This window comes from Lissotriton vulgaris, chromosome 2_2, assembly GCF_964263255.1.
Source record: "Lissotriton vulgaris chromosome 2_2, aLisVul1.2, whole genome shotgun sequence".
Classification (NCBI taxonomy): Eukaryota; Metazoa; Chordata; class Amphibia; order Caudata; family Salamandridae; genus Lissotriton; species Lissotriton vulgaris.
The window spans coordinates 214,820,039-214,840,138 of record NC_141688.1 but is presented as its reverse complement, the minus strand read 5'-3'; the positions used below and the strand labels follow the sequence as shown (position 1 = coordinate 214,840,138).

Sequence of the window (20,100 nt, the reverse complement as noted above, 5' to 3'; positions counted from 1 at the left end):
GATGCACTTAATAGTTCGTACATACCACGCCCCAGTGGGCGGGGCCACGTCGCGGCACATGCCGCCTCACAGCCTTCTGGTACTTACAGTGTATCCTTATGATGCTCGAGTGAGCTGCCTTGCAGTACCAGAAGGCTGTGAGGCTTATATCTACCTGTTGTTTGGGCTCCTTCGTTCGTGGCAAGAACTTGTGTGTTTGATTTGAGCGGCCGATTGCCTGGCCGTGAAGGAGACCCACTGCGCTGCAGACCTGGATGCCGTCACATGCCGACATCGTATCAGGACAGGAGCGATATTCAGGACTTTTAATGGACCTGCGCCGGTTAAGCAGGAGTACAACAAACCCACTGAGGTAACGCTTATGGATAAAAGACTACCTGCAAGGCAGCTCACTCGAGCATCATAAGGATACACTGCAAGTACCAGAAGGCTGTGAGGCGGCATGTGTCGCGACGTGGCCCCGCCCACTGGGGCGTGGTATGTACGAACTATTAAGTGCATCAAATGCCGAGGCAGGCTTAGTCCCATTGGCCTGTGATAAAGCGAAGAGTCCCGAAACGCGTCGGCTTGGTAAAGAACTGCTTTTACTCCACTGACCTGTGCTGGCAGCCCTGAATAAAAGAACGCTTATATCTACCTGTTGTTAGGGCTCCTTCGTTCGTGGCAAGAACTTGTGTGTTTGAGATATATATCTGTCATGAGGTCAAAAGTGCAGCTAACCCTTCATCTGTAACCATTGCATGACGCAATTCAGCTACCAATCCATTTAGAAATACATAGACATATCCAAATTGTCCTGCAACAAAAACAGAGCAGAAGAACACAAGTTGGGGGTAGTTTAGGGTACAGTAGCATAATATAAGATACCCTAACAAGCAGGTTATTCTGGCAAAATAGACAGAAGCACATTTCCATAATCAGCTGGAGTTCAAGAGACATAAATAACTGAATGACTGATATATGGAGTGTTCTGATCTAAGGAATGGAAAGGAAACTGAAGATAGCCTCTTAAAATGTTGTAATACAAGCTTCATATGTAGGCATTAGTGAGCCTGCCTTCTAAACGTGTATTGGAAGAGCAGATAGTGCTGATTCTCCCATGAACCAATTTTGTAGAAATGGGTCTAACCGAGGAGGCTGTCCTGTTTTCCTTCTTGCTCTAGTTAAAAAAGTTCAAGTTTAAAATTTGTATAGCGCACTACTCACCCAGAGGGTCTCAAGGCGCTTGAGGGAGGGGGGGTACATTACTTATCGAATATCCAAGTTTTTAGTTGTTTTCTGAAGGAGAGGTGGTTCTGTGTGAGGCGGAGGTGGGTGGGGAGAGAATTCCAGGTCTTGGCTGCTAAGTAGGAGAAGGATCTTCCCCCCATGGTGGATCTTTAGATGCGTGGAATTGCGGCGAGGGCTTGATTGGACGATCGTAGTTGGCGGGTGGGGGTGTAAAAGGACAGGCGCGTGTTGAGGTATTCGGGTCCTAGGTCGTAGAGGGCTTTGTGTGCGTGGGTGAGGAGACGGAACGTTATTCTCTTGTTGACGGGGAGCCAGTGGAGGTCTTTCAGGTGACCAGAAATGTGAGCTTGGCGGGGGATGTCATATAAAACTATTCCTTGTTAGTTTGAACTGTATTAAAGTAGTGAGAACAAAGGGGGCTGTAGAAATGATAAAAGGGCATTTAACTGAGAAATATAATTTTGTTTGAAAAGAAGTTAATTAGGAAAAATGTGTCACATTTTCTAAGCCTAAACTGGCGTATTTTAGTAATTTAGTATAATCCAAAATCGTAGGGCTAGTAAACATACATTAAGAGCAGATTTTTTTTAAAGATTTGTTTTGGAAATCTTAAGACAGCCATAAGGTACACCTGTAAGGGAAGGTGAGTTACAAATAGACCTATTGGAATGTAAAATAAGAATACCTGAAGATGAACTAAAGAAAATCACAAGTTATACCTACCATAGTAAATCGGCCCCAGGTGCCAACTTGTTACAAGAATACATATAAGCTACATAATTCTTTTTTTCCAATCATTAGCTACTCATACACTGGTAGACTTAAAGTGATTTACGCCACAATGTATTGTCTGGGCACAACACCATGTACTTTCACAGGTATAGAATAAAATCTAATATAGCATAACACTTAAGAGACCAACCTTTCAACTTAAAAATATCACTATGTAGAATTTAAATGTTTACACTGATTGATTTTCATTACATAATGAATTATCTACTAAAAATGTCATGCTCATGTACAGCTGAAAAATGCTCAAACCAAACTGTGTAATAAAACATTAATGTATAGGATATTATTCATTTTCTGCAGAACATTTACGATATATATATAGTTTTCTGAAATACCTGAAACTTACAGGTAATGTTTTGGCATTTTACAAAGGCATCTAGAGATAATCAAATCTCTGAGGAGAAAGCCTTTTAGCAAGGTGGAAGTTTACTACCTGTCCAAAGAGAGAATGTATCCTTCCCTGCTCAAATATGGGTAGGACAAAGAATTAAAGCCACTTTTAAGTAAAAGAAAAACACAAATATGTACATCCTGTAGAGAGCAATAAAACTAGAAACTACACTTCCCTCCCCCAGACAAAAAACACTACTTTAAATATAAAAAAGACCATCTTATCAATAACACTTGTATTTAGATGATTGATGATTATAAAAAGAGTAGAATATAAGAAGAATGAAATATGCAATGAATATCAAACAAACATGGTAAATAATCAACATCATTAAACTGAGTGACATTTCAATGCATATCAAATATTATCATTAGCAGGAAGCTAAGTACTACAGCACTCACTCAAACAGCTAACTATAACTTATGCAGCTACAATGCATCTAAATAAATTCAATGATCTTTGACTATCTAGAATGCTTAGCTACTAACACAAGTAAAGAATACATTAATTATTGTATAATATCCTATAAAAAGCAGCAACATAAACAGTAAATTTGTTTTTTGTATTTTGTACTATGCACTCATCTGTAACCAAGATTTGCACCTACTAACTGATATAAAAGTACTTTTTGCACTTGAAGTTCCCTCGAATTTTCATTGTTGTATTGACATCTGTGAAACATATTACTGCAAGATTGAAAGGCACTGGTGCACGATTGCCCAGAAACTGTGAAAAATTGTCAGTAACTATTGCAATTTACATAGAACAGCACATGTAGTCTATGGAAGAAATAGATCTTTGGTTTCAATTGATGTTAAAATGGCACTCTCAGTATATCTACTGACACACATGACTCACAGGAGTCTAAAAAATAAAGAAAAAAATCATACCCTGATTGGCAAGACAGTGCATCCAATGATAGAGACACACCAGTCATTGTAAATAGTAAAGTGTTATCTGACTAAAAGCTACTAACTTTAATACTTGTTGCTTATAATGCTAGTGAAAGTTAAATTTGTGATACAAAATAGCTACAGCAAAGATACATTTTTAGGACTGCTTATTCTCTATTAATGCCTCTTGTACAAGTTCCAAATGTTGTTTACTTTTTAAATACATACAGAATAAAGCACTTATAACATTTTTCATGTATCACAGAAAGTTATATTTGCACTAATTTCTCTGGATCGATGCCAGCTTCACAAAAGAAGTCTCACGTCCAATTTAATAGTGTTGAAGACACTTTTCTATCAAAACGTAAAGTTGAGCAAAATCTACTTTACAATTGCACTTTAGCTAAAGTCTTATAGTTTTCTTGCAAGCATACAATCAGACACTAACTCCTCTCCACCAGTCTTAATGTATGATAGTTGCTGCTGCCGTATAGATCCTCTCTTTTTAGAATTGGTTCCTGGAAAAATCTTTTTCAGATTTCAGTGATAAAGAAATAGCTCTGAAACAGAGTCAAGTCTATCAAAACAATGAGGCCCTACGGCTATAAGTGATTGAAAAATCAACCAGTAATAATTTTGATATAATTTCCAGCACTAATAATTTTTAACTGTATTTCATTTGAAAAGTATTTTTAAAGGTTTTTCCTGACCTTTTCATCCACCAAATTCTGGGGATGAAATAATTATTATTGTAACCTCAGTCTCAGAATATTTGGGGACTTATGTTGTTGTTTTTTACTTTTACTCAGTTTTGAAAGGTAGATTCCAAAATATTCGAGGGAAAATTATCATTGTATGCACTTTTTCAATTGAGATTAAAGGATTAAAGATGGATATTATGAAAATATCAGTACTATCCTTCTTATAGTTGATCACCTCAAGAGTTAATGGTTTCAAAACCAGTTTATTTTAATCAAGGAACAGTGGATAAAAGATTAGAAAATGGTGAAATTAGTCAACAAAATGACCATGAAATATGTAGACACTTTCATGTTATTGCAGATAAAATCAATGTTACTGGAAAGCATTTGAGGAAGCTGTCCGAATCACATTTTGTATACAGTGCACTCTTTTTGCGAATGTCTATGAATGTCTGGTTTAAGTTCAACTTCTGGTGTCATTGAAAGACAAGCTTGAAGACGTGGGTAACAACAGAATCTTTCGGAGTCCTAAAAACATGGTGCCCCGCCCAAATGGCTCCAACAAGACTGGTTCCTTAGTTGTCATTAATTCTCAGAAGGAAAGTCAAAAAAGAGAAGCTTGAAGACACAGGCAATGGCTACAGATGGAGGTAATAGCAATATGCCTCTGGATCCATACAGTACTGTGAGCTAGGCACGGGGTTGCAACAGCAAAGGATCCTTAGATGTGTTCAATTATCAGAAGTTAGTTCAAGAAAGATGTGCCTGGAAACACAGGCAGTGGCTACATGAGGGGTAACAGCAACATTTTTTCTGGGTCCAAAGAGCACGATGAGCCACCCACAAGGCTCCAACAAGATAGGGTCCTTAGCTGTGATCATTTCTCAGAAGGAAGTTCGGCCCTGGAAGGAGGAAGTAAAAGGATAAGTGTGGCAATAACATTAGAGAAAAACGAAGGTGCTGATGGTGGAAGGAGTAAATCACAAGAGGTAGGGAAGGAGTGGCAATTGACAATTGAGCTACTGTAGTAGAACAAAAGGGTGCAAATGGAAGTAGGATAATGATGTTATATGGGAGGAAAGTGCTGCGGATGAAGGGAAAATAAGAGGTACAGGCAGATCTTGAGCAGAGAGGGAGGGAAATGCATGACATAAGACAGAGAAAAGGACAAGAGGAAGAAACATGGAAGGTAAGGTGTCAAGGGATAAGATGACTATTACTAGTAAGATGAGATAACAGGAGACATCAGAGTAGAGTCTCCCAAAGACCTAGGTTATTAAAGCTACTGAAAGTCACCTCTGAAATCTGCGACAATATATGGCCCTGCAGAATGTTAACTTGTGAGACCAAAGAAGTTATTAGCAACATGCAGGAATTCAGTTGTACAAAGCCATAATTACATGTTTCTAATCAAATCATGCAAAAAGCATCCCTTACCCAGTGCATAGCTGGGACAGAATATGCTACTAATGCAACTGGTCTTTACATCCAGGCTCTAATTCTGCTATCAGATGTATTTGAGTACTTGAGAAATCACTTCCTACAAGTGTGATATATTGCAGACAAATAATTTACATTATGGGAATGCTTACTATAGTCAAGTCTCAAAGTATAGGAGTTTAGTTGTGGACTACTGGTTTCGAGAATTGAGCTAAAGTTCCTGTGTTTTAATATCTAGGATACTGAGAAAGCCTAAAAAAAAATCCATTCATGAAATATGCTCACAGAGCTGGTCCAAATGGTGTTGTAGTTCCACACGCAGTGAGAAGACGATTTTATAAGAAACAACACTAAAGAAAATACTGACCATAAACCAAGAAATTTATGTAGAACGATTAGTTTTAGCAACAAAATGTAGACGTGGTCTTCAAGGAAGTTATTTGCAATTAGTTCTTGTCAGAAATACCCTCAACAATTAACTTAGATTTAGATAACCAAAATAAACACTCTACAAACCATACTACAACTTCAAAAGTGCCCTATTGGTTTAAGAGGCTGTCCATAGTTTAGATGTTGTATTCTACTCTTCTCTTTAATTTTATACTAAAAGAAATCCACTCTTTAATATCCATTAAATATATTTTTGGTCTCTATAAAAAACATAACTCTTATTCTCTTAACTGAACAACTGCTCTTCTATGCTGGTATGCCTCCTTGCTTATGCTTTTCAGCGTCTTCAAATGACCTCTAATTCTGCCATTTGTCTTCTTTTTACACCTGCCAATAAGGATTGCACTTTATCTTAACTGCATTGCATTCTAATCAAACTTAAGAAAGTATTTATCAGTTTTTCCTTCTTGTGGGTATCATGTATCATCTTACTGGCACTGTCATACTGTGCATTTAATTTGTTGTATAAAAAATATTGAATGGAACATTGTTGAAACCCTACTGCTCTTTAGGGCTTAGAAAATGCTAACTGTGAAATGTTTTTTTAAATGTGCAATGCCTTATGACCCTAATTTAAAATGGATGTAAGAGAAACCAAACCGGAGAACATATCTGACCTAAGAGAGAATGTCAGCGATTGCAGCATATATTATAAGTTGCTACACACATGGAATATATAAGACCTTTCCACTGTGGTAAGAGAAATAAAATGGGTGTCTAGATTTTATTTGTGATTGAATAATCTGATCAAGTATTTGCAAAAATAAGTCTATAAAACATGAGATTCCATGGAAATCTATCCATTTGCTTCTTGCTTCAGCGTGGACCATCCTAATTTTTACCACTAAAGATAGGTTCCTTAGTATTAGCTGCTAGAAAAAACATTCATGGCTGCATAATCCTACAGTACTCTAATTTGCCCCTCCAAATAGGAAAGCAGGGATTTTCCTGTGGTGAGTTTATGATATGATTTTAGTTAATAGGAGAATTACTTTTCCTACTCTAGAACTGTAAATGTTGCTACCCTCCTGCCTGTGAGGCTCCTGCCCGTGAGGCGTGCTGGAATAAAATGGCAAACAGTAGATAGTCCCCTTGACCTTCCTACTTCACCTGCAATGAAAATTCCAATGAATCCTGGTCTCTCTGAACAGTGTTCTTTAAAGGTTAGCCTTCTACTTCTAAATCACTGACATTCTGAACTAGATTAAACCATGAAAAGACAATTGAGCCACACTGTATTTGGCCAATTGGAGGTTGTGAATGTCTCAATATCCTTAGTTCAATATCATAAAACCTACAAGGCATGCATTGAAAGGCAGGCTCTAAGAAAGGTTTCAAGTCTAGGTTTATATATTAATTGACAGCCTCTTTAATCATATTCAACTAAATAGACAAACAGACTACAACTTCCAATATTTTAGAATGTTAATCAAGTTGTATAATTATTGAGCAGTGTAACCAATTTTCACCAGAAGTAATGTCTGTTCACATACTAACAAGAATGTACAGCACTTGTTTAATTTTCTATCACTTGGAAACCACGTTTGCTGTTCTGAAAGTAATCTGTCTTCTCTTTCTAAAATATTTTACCTTTCTGACCAGTGTTCTCCCCCAGTAGTGCTAGATGTACTGATGAAGCAAGCAATTGAAGAAAGACATTATGGGCAAATTCAACCAGTTGGATCAGGTACAGAAGATATCACTCCTAGAAAGCTGATTGGAGAAGTACTTTTAAATTGTAAAAATGGTTTGGTGACTCAAACCTCCAATAAAGACACCACAAAAAGATGGTAAGCTTTAAATATGCTTACAATTGAGCATCTCATCTTCTATTGTAATGAAAGCTTTCCTAAACAGGGTGCCAGTAATTCCAGTTTTTATTAGAGATACCATGGTCATTCACTAAAACCTCGTAAGTCTCCAGTTGCATGTGCCGGCCGCTACATTTAGAGATCTGAATATCCTTACATAGTTCATTTAGATTCCAGGGATATACCTGCGACTTTTGGATTTTTAAATTAATACAGTATTAACATATATTTTGGGGATGCCTCTGTTGGGATGGGAATGTCTCATGCATAGTGAATGGGTGCACCCCTGCCTTGAGTCCTCAACTGCTTGTCAGTCTATGCTAACTTTTTAACTGGTCTTGGTATCATGCTAGACTAGCTAATGCATTGAACTGTCCGGCTACTAATAGAGCACACATAGCTTGTCCTCACTGTGAGCTAGAACTAGCAGACTAGGACTACTGTCCATACCCTGGGAAAGTGACGTAAAGCGGTGGTCATTCCTTTTTCTTGTCTAGTTTAAATATGTACAGTGAGTGTGTAGTACATATATATCGCAGTAGAACTCTGTGTATGGCGAAGTTCTGACGGGGAAATGTATTGACTATGGTTGGAAGCAGGCCCGGACTGGCCGATGCGGGCACCGGGCAATCCCCCGGTGCGCCGCAAGGGTGGGGGGTGGTTTTGGGCCTCTGGGGGCCGTTTTTCGTTACAGGGCCGTTTTTGCAGAGTTGCTGCAAAAACGGCCCTGTAACAAAATCGGCTGAAAACCGGCCCTGGCAAAGAGCGCGGTTGCGACCTGTATTTTTGCATTTGGGATGCATCCTCCCAAATGCAAAAATTTCAATTTAAGTAATCTCTAAATTGCGATTACTTAAATAGCGCTTGCATTTAAGGAATCGCAAATTGAGAATCCCTAAATTTGCAATTTCGCTAATAGGGGACGCAAATTACCATGAAGATGAACTTAATGGTAATTTGCAAAAACTTTGAAAAATACACTCAAGTGCATTTTTCAAAGTTTCCTGTTGCGCACACACATGCCCTGGTCGCTCTACCTGCTCCTGCCGTGGAAAACATGTCAATCAGTGGATTATGATCGGTGCGAAGTTCAAAATGTGTGCCGCAGACAAAAACCTGAAAATGCTGCACACCCCACCAACATGCTAGCACTTCTTTTTCTATTGTAGATTATGTGCTTTCTGCACCTTTGAGCGTATGTGACGCAAAAGCCACGACTCATTCTTTATCCTCACGCTCTAGCATTACTACTGCTAACAGCCCATAACCACTAGCATCTGTCACTACAATGGTTCTTTCTTTGGGATTAAAAGCTTTTAATGCAGTAGCGTCCACAACCGCCTTCTTCAGTGCTACAAAAGCTTATTGACATTCATCTGTCCACTGAAATATTGCATATTTCTTCATTAATTCTTGCAAAGAATGTATTTGTTCAGATAAATGATGCAGAAACTTGGCATAATATTCAGCTCATCCAAGAAATGTAAAATGTAAATGTAAATGTAAATGTAAGGTGTTTTGTAGCGCGCTCAATTACTACCGGAGTATCCTGGCGCGAATGACCGCTGGGGAACCCGTCCTGGCTTTCCCTGTGAGATGGTCCCATGCTGGGTATCTCCAAGGTGAAGCCAGGCATCCCCGGCGTCTGTGGGGGGCCGTTGTAGCGATGAGGCAAGCTTAATGCCCAGAGTTACCGAGTGTGATCACTGCCCAAAGTGGGCACCGAGGCGAGAATTATCAGTCCGCTGACCCTGGTCCTCGACCCTGCCGCGTCGGGAATCGAACCCTGGTCCCGGGCCGTTCTCAGCCCGGGACCTCAGTTCGTCTTTATTTATATGTGAAAGGGGCTTTTTCTAAATCATTCACCAGATTTATTTTGGTCTAATCCCTTCATGAAACAGGGCATGCCTCAAATCATAATATTCAGCTCAGCCAAGAAATGAACTCAGTTGATCTTTATTTATATGGGAAAGGGGCTTTTTCTAAATCATTCACTAGATTTATTTTGGTCTAATCCCTTCATGAGACAGGGCAGGCCTCAAATAATTTACTACTGACTTACAGAACTTACACTATTACAAACTAATCGTGAGCCCTGCTTCTTCCAACTCGTTTAATACCTCCTTCAAGATCTTGTCATGTTGATCTTTGTCTTTTCCCCAAACCAAAACATTGTCCTGGAATACTAGCACATTAGACAGATCCTTCAGAACACCTTACATCATTCTTTGGATTATGGCTGAGGCAGAAGTCAATCCAAAGTGCATGCGGATAAATTGGCACGCCCCTTCAGGTGTAATGAAGGATGTCAAATGCCTAGATTCTGGTAGCAGTGACACCTGATGATAGGTGCTGTACAGATACAACGTGGTAAAGAATTTTCCTCCATCCACACTGGCCAGCATCTCATTTATATGGGGTAGAGGCTGATGATCTACCCAAATGCACTCCTACAAATCCCTCAAGTCTACATACATGCGCACACTGCCATTGAGTTTGCACATGATGACAATGGGACTTAACCATTCTGAAGCCTCTATCGGCTCAATCACACCCTCCTTTCATAACCTTTTTATTTCATCTTTTAATTGACACCTTAAAGCCATGGAAACATTTTGTACCTTATGCACTATGGGTGTAACATTTTTTTAGAGCAATCCGATATTTTACTTTTTTAAGGCACCCTAATTCCTTTTGGAAAAGATTATGAAACATTGGGACCCATTCGTTTTCACCATGTGATTCCGTTAACAGCACCTGCAGAGGATGGTTAGGGTTAAGAAATATTCCCAGAGCTTTTTGATCCCTCCAACCTAACTGCGATCTTCCCTTTTACACAAAATATATTTTGGCAAGAGCTTTTCTATCTTGAAATTCTACATTGGCAGTAAAATATCCTAAAACTGGCAACTTTTTGCCACAGTAACCTTCTGGATTTACGTCAGGAATATTCAACTCTCTTGCACCTACACTCTCCCAAATTTGTTTGTCCATTAGAGTAAATGTGGAAAATGAGTCTGTCCACATATGTACATCTTTGTTGTCTATACTTATAATGCATTTGGGAGGACAATATACACTGCCCATATCTTCACATTTGTCATCCACATTGCTAACAACTAACATTTCTACTTTACTTTCATCTTCTGAGTTTGACATCACCAGACTTTTTACCACATTTTTATTTTGCTTTACACTAGGAAACTCATCCACTTTGCATACCCTTGAAAAATGGCCCAGTTTCTTACATTTGAAGCATCTGGTGTTAGCAGCAGGGCAATGGGAGGCTACATCTGTGTCTATTCCTTCCGTATCTGAAGAGCACTCTTTTAAAACCCTCAGAGTGGGGTGGTTTGGATTCCACTTTTATACTGATTTTCCAGACAGAAGATGTGAATCCACTGTCTCTGGTTTCAGAACTGGTCTTGGTTTATTCTTTTAATTACATTTTTCTGGCTGCTTCTCGGGCACAGCCTTTGTGCAAGGCGATGGCTTTCACAGCAAGTTGTAATGATACTGGCTGCAAGCATGTGTTTTCAAAACAATTGCAGAACAAAAATATGTGGTTTCTGCACTTGGATATCAACAGGCTTTCTTCAGTAGTAACCAGGAACAGAAAAAGATAAATCCATGTCTAGAAACTTCGTAACAGTCCTCCTGGGTACGTAAGTATTTGCAGACAATGGAGAAATGGCTGTACATATATTAACACATCTATATCACAATATAGTAACAAATGAAACGTTGGGAACCGAGTTCACCCATTGCATTTGAAGTTTGGAGCGTTTTCTGTGCATAAGCTTAACTGTAAAATGAAGTTACACTTCTTTTAACAAAACTATTTTAATGAAATTATGACTTTTTGTGTCATTCCATGTGTAGCCTGACAGTAGCATTGGAATGTGTGAATACAATAGAAAAATATATTAATATTCTCTAATCATGTTCATGCAGTTCAAATACAATTAGAAAGAGTTTCTATCAAAAACTAAAATTACACATTAGATAAAAATGTAAATGTAACTATATTTATCCAATATTGGCTCTTGTCTGCTTCACAGATGTTTGGTGGGTGATAACATCCATCACGAAAAGGCTGTTAGCAATTTGTTAGATAAAAGCACTCGCTCAGCATTGAATCTTATGTAACAAACAACTCTGTTTGCACCTTGAAGGAAGACTTCAAGCTTAAGGACAGAGATAACTGCAGATGCAGTAGTGCTTAGCTAAGGGGATTAAAGTGTTTATAACTTATCTTTCGTTACAGGGCCAAGGTCAGAAATGTAATATATGGCAAAAGATACAACATGCAACATCTGAAGATACTGTAACTCTGTAAACTGCAGGAAGCTCAATGCTGTAATTCTGAAAATGTTCCATAATACATAAATTGAAAGAGTACACGTATCAAATTCGAGAATTGTAATTTAAAGCTCCCTTCAACCAATTTTTTGAGACTTCAACAATCGCATCTTAGTCCATGACTCACTTCTGGCAACTGTCCATTACAGTGCAGAAGTTGCATGTTTTTACCATGTAATAGAGATTCTTGGTCTGCAGATGTTCTGCCAAGGCCTAGCCTGCTCTCTTACCCTCTAGAAAAGCCTGGCTCTACCTCCCTCTTTCAGTATCTCTACTGACAACGACTTGCTGAGGTACACAAAAATTCCACACTTCAAGGTCAAGTCAAGTCAAGTCAGAGGATTTATATAGCGCACTACATACCCAGGGGGTCTCAAGGCGCTTAAGAAGGGGTGGGGAGTTACTTGTCAAATATCCATGTTTTAAGTTGCTTTCTGAATGCTAGGTGGTTCTGGGTAAGGCGAAGGTAAGTGGGAAGAGAGTTCCAGGTTTTAGCTGCCAGGTAGGAGAAGGATCTACCTCCCATGGTGGTCTTGTTGATGCGAGGTACAGTGGCAAGGGCTTGGTTGCAAGATCGAAGCTGGCGGGAGGGGGTGTAGAAGGACAGTCATGTGTTGAGGCATTCTGGTCCGATTTCGTAGAGTGCTTTGTGTGCGTGGGTTAGGAGCCGGAAAGTGATCCTCTTATTGACGGGAAGCCAGTGGAGGTTTTTCAGGTGACCAGAGATATGTTCTTTACGCGGGATGTCTAATATGAGCCTGGCAGAGGCGTTTTGGATTCGTTGGAGTTTTTTCTGGAGTTTAGCGGTAGTCCCGGCGTATAGGGTGTTTCCGTAGTCCAGGCGGCTCGTGACCAGTGCGTGGGTGACCGTTTTCCTAGTTTCGGTGGGGATCCAACGAAATGTTTTTTTGAGCATGCGAAGAATGTTGAAGCAGGATGAGGAGACGGCGTTGACTTGTCTGTTCATTGAAAGTGAGGAATGCAGGATGACGCCCAGGTTCCGTGCGTGGTCTGTCGGGATGGGTGCTTTTCCAAGGGCTTCTGGCCACCAAGAGTCGTCCCATGCGGAGGGGGAGGAACCTAAGATGAGGACTTCTGTTTTATCAGAGTTCAGTTTCAGATGGCTGTGTTTCATCCATTCGGCTACTTCTTTCATTCCTTCATGTAGGTTGGTTTTGGCGGTGCTAGGGTCATTGGTGAGTGATAGGATCAGTTGAGTGTCATCCGCGTAGGAGATGATGTTTAGGTTGTGTTGGCGGGCGATGGCCGCGAGGGGGCTCATGTATACGTTGAAAAGGGTGGGGCTGAGTGAAGATCCTTGTGGTACGCCGCAGATGACTTCAGTGGCCACTGACTTGAATGGTGGGAGGCGGACTTTCTGGGTTCTTCCGGTGAGGAACGAGGTGATCCATTCCAGTGCTTTTCCTTGGATTCCGATGTTTCTGAGTCGCTGTAGAAGGGTGCTATGACAGACTGTGTCAAAGGCTGCGGAGAGGTCGAGGAGGATGAGGGCGACTGTGTCTCCATTGTCCAGTAGGGTTCGAATGTCGTCTGTTGCTGCGATGAGGGCGGTCTCAGTGCTGTGTTTTGCTCGGAAGCCGGACTGTGAGGAGTCGAGGGATTTGTTGGCTTCGAGGAAGGCGGCGAGCTGGTTGTTGACAGCTTTCTCGATGACTTTGGCCGGGAATGGAAGGAGCGAGATAGGGCGGTAGTTTTTGAGTTCGGTGGGGTCAGCTGTGGGTTTCTTCAGGAGGGCGCAGAGTTCAGCATGTTTCCAGCTTTCCGGGAAGGTGGCAGATTTGAAGGAACAGTTGATGACGTCTCGGAGGTGCGGTGCTATGATGGAGTCTGCTTTGTTGAAGATGTGGTGAGGGCATGGGTCTGTGGGGGAACCTGAGTGGATGGAGTTCATCAGGCGGATGGTATCCTCAGTGGAGATTGTGTTCCAGTCATTAAGGATGTTTGAGGGGGGTGAAGGTCCAGCAGATGGTTGGGTGGGTTGGTCTCCGGGTTGGTTGTCGAAGCTGTTGTGGATGTCTGCAATTTTGTTGTGGAAGAATGAGGCTAGGGAGTTGCAGAGGGCTTGAGAGGGGGTGATGTCGTTAGAGTTGGCCGAGGGATTGGTAAATTCCTTGACGATGTTGAAGAGTTCCTTGCTGTTGTGGGCGTTGTTATCTAGTCGTTCCTTGAAGGCGGTTTTCTTGGCCTTTCGGATCAGTTGATGGTGTATGCGGGTGGCGTTTTTGAAGGTGTCCTTGGTGCTGGTGGTTGGGTCTTTTTTCCAGGCCTTCTCAAGGGAGCGGCAGAGTTTCTTGGATTTCTTAAGATCATCGTTGAACCATGAGGCCTTCTTGCTGCCAAGTTTGCTTTGTCGGTTTTTCAGTGGTGCTAGGATGTCGGCGCTGTTGGATAGCCAAAGGGTGAGGTTGGTGGCGGCTTGGTCGGGGTTTGATGAATGGGCTGGGGGGTTTAGCAGAAGCGATGAGGAGATCTGGTCGATGGTGATTTTGTTCCAGTTTCTTTGCAGAGTTGGTTGGGGGTGTTTGTTGGGTTTGGGCTTGTTGTAGGTGAAGTGAACGCAGCTGTGGTCAGTCCAAAGGAGCTTCGTGGTGTGGCTGAAGGAGACATGATTGCTGGAGGTGAAGATAGGGTCGAGGGTGTGACCTGCGATGTGGGTGGGGGAAGTGACCAGTTGTTTAAGTCCGAGGTTGGCGAGGTTGTCAAGCAGGGTGGTGGAGTTGCGGTCGTTGTTCTTTTCAAGGTGAAAGTTGAGGTCTCCTAGAAGGATGTAATCTTTGGAGGGGAGCGCGTGTGGAGTGATGAAGTCCGTGATGTCCTCACTAAATTGTGCGCGGGGTCCTGGAGGCCTGTAAAGGAGGGTGCCTCTGAGTGTAGTCTTGGGGTCGATGTGGATCTGGAAGTGAAGGTGTTCAGAGTTGGCGAGGTTGACGTCAGAGCTGGTTGAGATATGGATGGATTTCTTATGGACGATAGCGATTCCTCCTCCTGTGTGGCCGGTGCGGTCCTTGCGTATGATCTTATAATCTTCTGGGATGGCAATGGTGATGTCTGGGGCGGAGGAGGCGTTCATCCATGTTTCAGTAAGGAAGGCGACGTCCGGAGAGATGGTGTCTAGTAGATTCCATAGGTCAATGGCGTGCCTATGGACCGATCGGGTGTTGAGCAAGATGCATTGTAGGTGGTTGGTGTCGGGAATCTGAGGTGTGATCGTAGCGGAGTGGTTGACGTTGCAGAGGAATTTGCAGGAGTAGCATGAGAAAGGTCCATGGGTGTGTCCAGGAGCGGCTTGGACGCAGTTTGGGGAACGGCCGGGGTTAAGGGCTAGGAGGGTGGTGGCATCGTAGGTAATGCGGGAGGGCTGGGAAATGCGAGGGCCAGGGGGTCTGGCGCTGGGCGCGGTCCAGGCGCGGACGGGCGTAGACGGGCTTACCTTTGGCGCACCTTCGGCGCGAATTGGGCGCGGTCGCTGCGCGTGAACGCTGCACGCGGGAGTAACTGTCATATATGGATGGTGGAGGGGGAGGGGCGAGGGCGGCTCAGCTGGGAGGCGGGGCGGGCTACAGATGACCACAACAACAACAAAATGGAGGCGGAGGGGGGAGCACAGCGGAGCGCTAGGGCAAACGCGCAAATACAGTGAAAAGCGGCAAATTTAAAATCAAAAGTGCAACTTAATCAGAGCGGCAACCAGGCACACAGCAGGCAGCAATAATTAGGCAGATTAAGCAAAGCAATGCAGCACAACGATACCGAGTGTCACAGAGGGACACTGGGGAGCGACCACTCAGTCCGAGGGAGAGGAGCGAGTCACGGCGCTTTCCGGTAGGGGAGCGCTGATCTGGTCAGTGGGAGGGCGGCTCAGCTGGGAGGCGGGGCGGGCTACAGATGACCACAACAACAACAAAATGGAGGCGGAGGGGGGAGCACAGCGGAGCGCTAGGGCAAACGCGCAAATACAGTGAAAAGCGGCAAATTTAACATCAAAAGTGCAACTTAATCAGAGCGGCAACCAGGCACACAGCAGGCAGCAATAATTAGGCAGATTAAGCAAAGCAATGCAGCACAACGATACCGAGTAAAAAAGTGAACATTCAGAATCATAACCATTATATTCTTAAAAAAATTAAAAGCATGGTTAGTGTTCAGTAGAGTTTTCCTCAGTAAAAAGGGATCGGTTATGCCCCTTGCTGTTCTACAAATACAACTATGTATCAACTAAATGGTGAAAGCTGTGTGAGCACTTAATGTCGGGAAATATCCTTTACACCGCAACTTTTACCATGCAGTGCCTTTATAACGCAGGTTTTTCAACGCAAGTCATTACAACGAATTGCGCTGGGGGGCGCTGTAGGATAGGTAATAGTTTAATTTACTATCCAACACCTTCCCTACTATCCACGGGGACTGGAGTTGGAATAGTAAATTAAACTATGCACTATCCAGCACCCCCAACGCAAGTCGTTGTAACGACTTGCGTTGAAAAACCTGCGTTGTAAAGGCATGCGTTGCAAAAGCATGCGTTGCAACAACGTACATCCCTTAATGTCATTAAGGAGTGTATATTTCACATGAACATATAAAGGTATTTAGGATACTGGCTATTCAAATATGGTGCAGGTGTGCAGGTGTTCTGCCAATGCCTTGTCTGCACCATCTCCTGTTTAGAAGAGCGTGGTTCTCTCCCTTTCTTCCCTAATTTTGGTTCTGACGCTGTAGAATTCCAAGAGCTTAACAGAGGCTGCTCAAATCATCTTTTGTGTTTATACCCCTTGCTCCTTTACTCTACCTTTAGAAATAGTATTACTTTTCCATTCAATGTATGCAGTGGATACAAACCAGACCAATCCCTTCACACGTCATTATGGGCCATTCTGTGGTTGCTAGCAGAACCTGTGGTCTCTATAGAAATATTTTGTTTTTGATAAAACTGAGCACCATTCTTCACCATCCATTGGCAAGGTAGGGACCATGACTGTTTTCCTGCACAAACAGGTACAGGACTGACCCTTTTCCATACTCTAAACTAGTAAGGAAAAAATGATCCATATTAAAAACAAGTAACAGGCTAATCCTCACACAAATAATATTGGATGAATGAACTATTTCAAACATTCACCAAATACCTACTACAACTAGAAAATGTTGCAGTTTCCATTGAATACAACTGAATAGTAGAGAGTCAGTGATCCTACTGTTTGTTGATAACATTTCTGTGTTTGTCTTCTCGTTTATGGCTATTTTATTTGGACTACTTGCCATCAACGATAGGAATGTTCTTATGGCCTTATTGTAGGAGAGTAGGGTCTGCTATCCTATGGTCACCCCAATTTTTGCTTTTTGCTTCACTGGTTTTCGACTTACTGAGGCTGTGGGCCTGCTAATCAGACCCCCAGCCTGCTGTTCTCTCTCTAAATTTGTAATACATGTGCTATAGGTACATACCACAATTGGAAATGGACTCCTTGTCAGCCCCTGTACCATGCACTATAGGTGCCCAGGGCATAGGTGCCACCAAGGCCTACCAGGGGCTGAAGCATAGCTTTTGCCACCCCTGGCTGGTTCTTAAATTGACACAACTGGCTGATCACTCAGCTGGGGCAAGTGGGTGTAATCACCCCTTGCTTAGATATAGTATACCTATATCTAAACCTATATCTGGACACATATATAGCCTGTAAGCCACTCCTATGGAAGGCCTCATCAATCCTGGAGGCAGAGTGCGTGGTTTTATGTGAGATGGTGCTCTGGCGTGAGCTAAGCCTGTCTGCAGCTGTCGGGAACAACTCCCTAAGCTGATCCGGGATAATGCCATACCATATACTCTTAAGCGCATTATAATCCTCGCGGTTATATAGCAACTTTGGTTTGGCTTTATCAAAACATGTCGTGTAAGGTGTCATACGAATTGGAATACTATCCCCTCGCCAGTTCTGGCGACGGGGATAGCATTCCACCCTTCTAGAGGGAGAAGACATGTTACTTTACTGAAACGCGGTTGATTTAAAATGAGCCTCAGATCCACAAAATGGATGCCCCTGCCACAGACACGGGTCTGACCTCCTGCTGCTGACCGAAACCCGGCAGAGGAGGCCTGGACAAAGAGTTTCCTGTCACAGGGCGGTGTCAAACCACCCCAGACAGGAGATAGTGGATTGGAGTAGGGAGGTTTCAATGAAACCAGACACTGCCTGGGGAGCACAAGGCTGCCCCTTGCAGGATCCGGCCAAACCGGTTCTGGGGCCTCCCAGCCCCTGTCCCAGCGCGGCCAGGATCAAAGGAGAGGGGTGTAACCACCCCCTTCCTGGGTCCCACCCATAGGAGGGGACCTAGCAGGATGTCCAACCCCCTAGATTCGAATAAGAGGGGGAGCAGTCCCAACGGACCTCAGATCATCCTGAAGAAACATAAGAAACGAAATCTGGACCCTTCGACTTTCTACACGACGTGAGAAGACTGAAGAATCTCCCTTGTGGTCAAGGAGTGACCACCCTGTGCAAACAGGCACCATCCAGCCCTCGACCCTTGCTTTGTTGCAGTTCCCGCTGGAACTCGAGCGACAGAGATCGACGAGATCAAGCTTGCCTGCCTTCTACCTGCCCGATCCACAGTCCCTGCAGAGCTGAGACCCGTGGAGGCGACCGGAAGCGTGGGGCACGCTATCTTGAAAAGGCCACGAGACGCTGACCGTGCGGCCCACGAGTGACCCTCGAAGCTGTACACCGGGGTTTGAGAAGCCCCAGCCCCGAGCTCCACTTGCATCAAAGCTCACCCCTCCACACTCGCTGAGTGCTGCGTGGGGCCCTTCTGCTTGTGTGCGCTCGACGCGTTGGCCCGGTCACTTGCCAGCTGGCTTGTGGCCCCTGTGCCGACAAACTTTGAAATCCGACTTGCTTTTCTGGTTGCTCCAGATCTGCACCAGCTCCTGTGAAAAGGAGCACCCACTCTGACCCTCCTGGTTCGAGTGATAAGCAATCTCCCGGTTCCGCGTGGATTGCTTTTGCCGAGTGCTGTTTGCTACAATCTTCAAGCCGACGGTGCTGACGGCGAGAGCCTACGTGGGACAGATCGTGACCTGCTCCTGGACGTCGCAGATGCCCCAGAGCCCACGTGACAGCGGAGAGAAGCCTATCGACAACCGCCTGATTGCGCCCGACATTGCCTGGTTCCGTCCTGGTTCCACCCTGGTCACTGCTGAGTGACCCAGACTCTGTCCCCTCTGCTTTCAGGTACTTTTCTACATCGATCCACCCTTGGATCGCACCGGACACTTCTGCTTCACAGCGCCTGCAGCTGCAACAGCTCCAAGCACCCAGAACCTGCGTGACAGAACCCGACGCCACTTCGACCCGGTGCACCCACGGCCTGTGGGTGAGGTAACTTTGCAACGCCGGTGTATTTACACTGGTACACACCTCTAGGGTCTGTGTCTAAAGTTTTGTGTTCCTAGGTTCAGCGGAAGTATCTTTTTATTCACTTAAACTGACTTTTACGCACCATTGCCAGTGCATTGGTGCGCGCCGCACTTTCCGTGCTGCACCCGTCTCCTGTGGGCTACTCCCGACTTCTTCATTGCTTGTCCTGACTGCTCCCAGCGAATCTCTAGGCCCTAGGCCTAACCATTGTTCGTAAAGTGTTACTTATACCACTTTTTTTGATATATGGTCTGAGTGGCCCCCCGCCCTCAGCCATAATTGTGCCAACTTTCTATGTGTAACAGTGCTTTTGATTTAACGCTTGTGCCCCTTTCCTCATAAAGAGTACTGGGGAGTAATTTAGTAATAAATACATATATTTTTATAATATATACTTGTGTGGTGTCCTTTCATTTGATTACAGGATTGTATGTGGTAAAACAAGCTCGCTTAACACGACCTCTTAAGTTAAGCCTTTAAGGCTGCTTAGTCCATGCTACCACTAGGATAGCTTGTCTACAAGGTTGACTTACAACCTGACATCTTTGGGGTTTGTTTGGACTGATAACCAGTGGTTCCAGAATTGGAAACACTACC

General features: G+C 43.4%; 1 protein-coding gene across 1 annotated transcript in view; it reads right to left on the bottom strand.

Annotated features, from left to right (window-relative positions):
* Positions 1-4,537: 4,537 nt before the first annotated feature.
* Positions 4,538-20,100, bottom strand: part of LOC147729256 (SH3 and multiple ankyrin repeat domains protein 2-like) — a 2,641,300-nt gene continuing 2,625,737 nt past the window's right edge. The window contains exon 20 of the mRNA XM_086959557.1: positions 4,538-4,909. Within this exon, the coding sequence (XP_086815683.1) occupies positions 4,892-4,909 (18 nt within the window). The 3' untranslated portion in view covers positions 4,538-4,891. The remainder of the gene's footprint in view (positions 4,910-20,100) is intronic.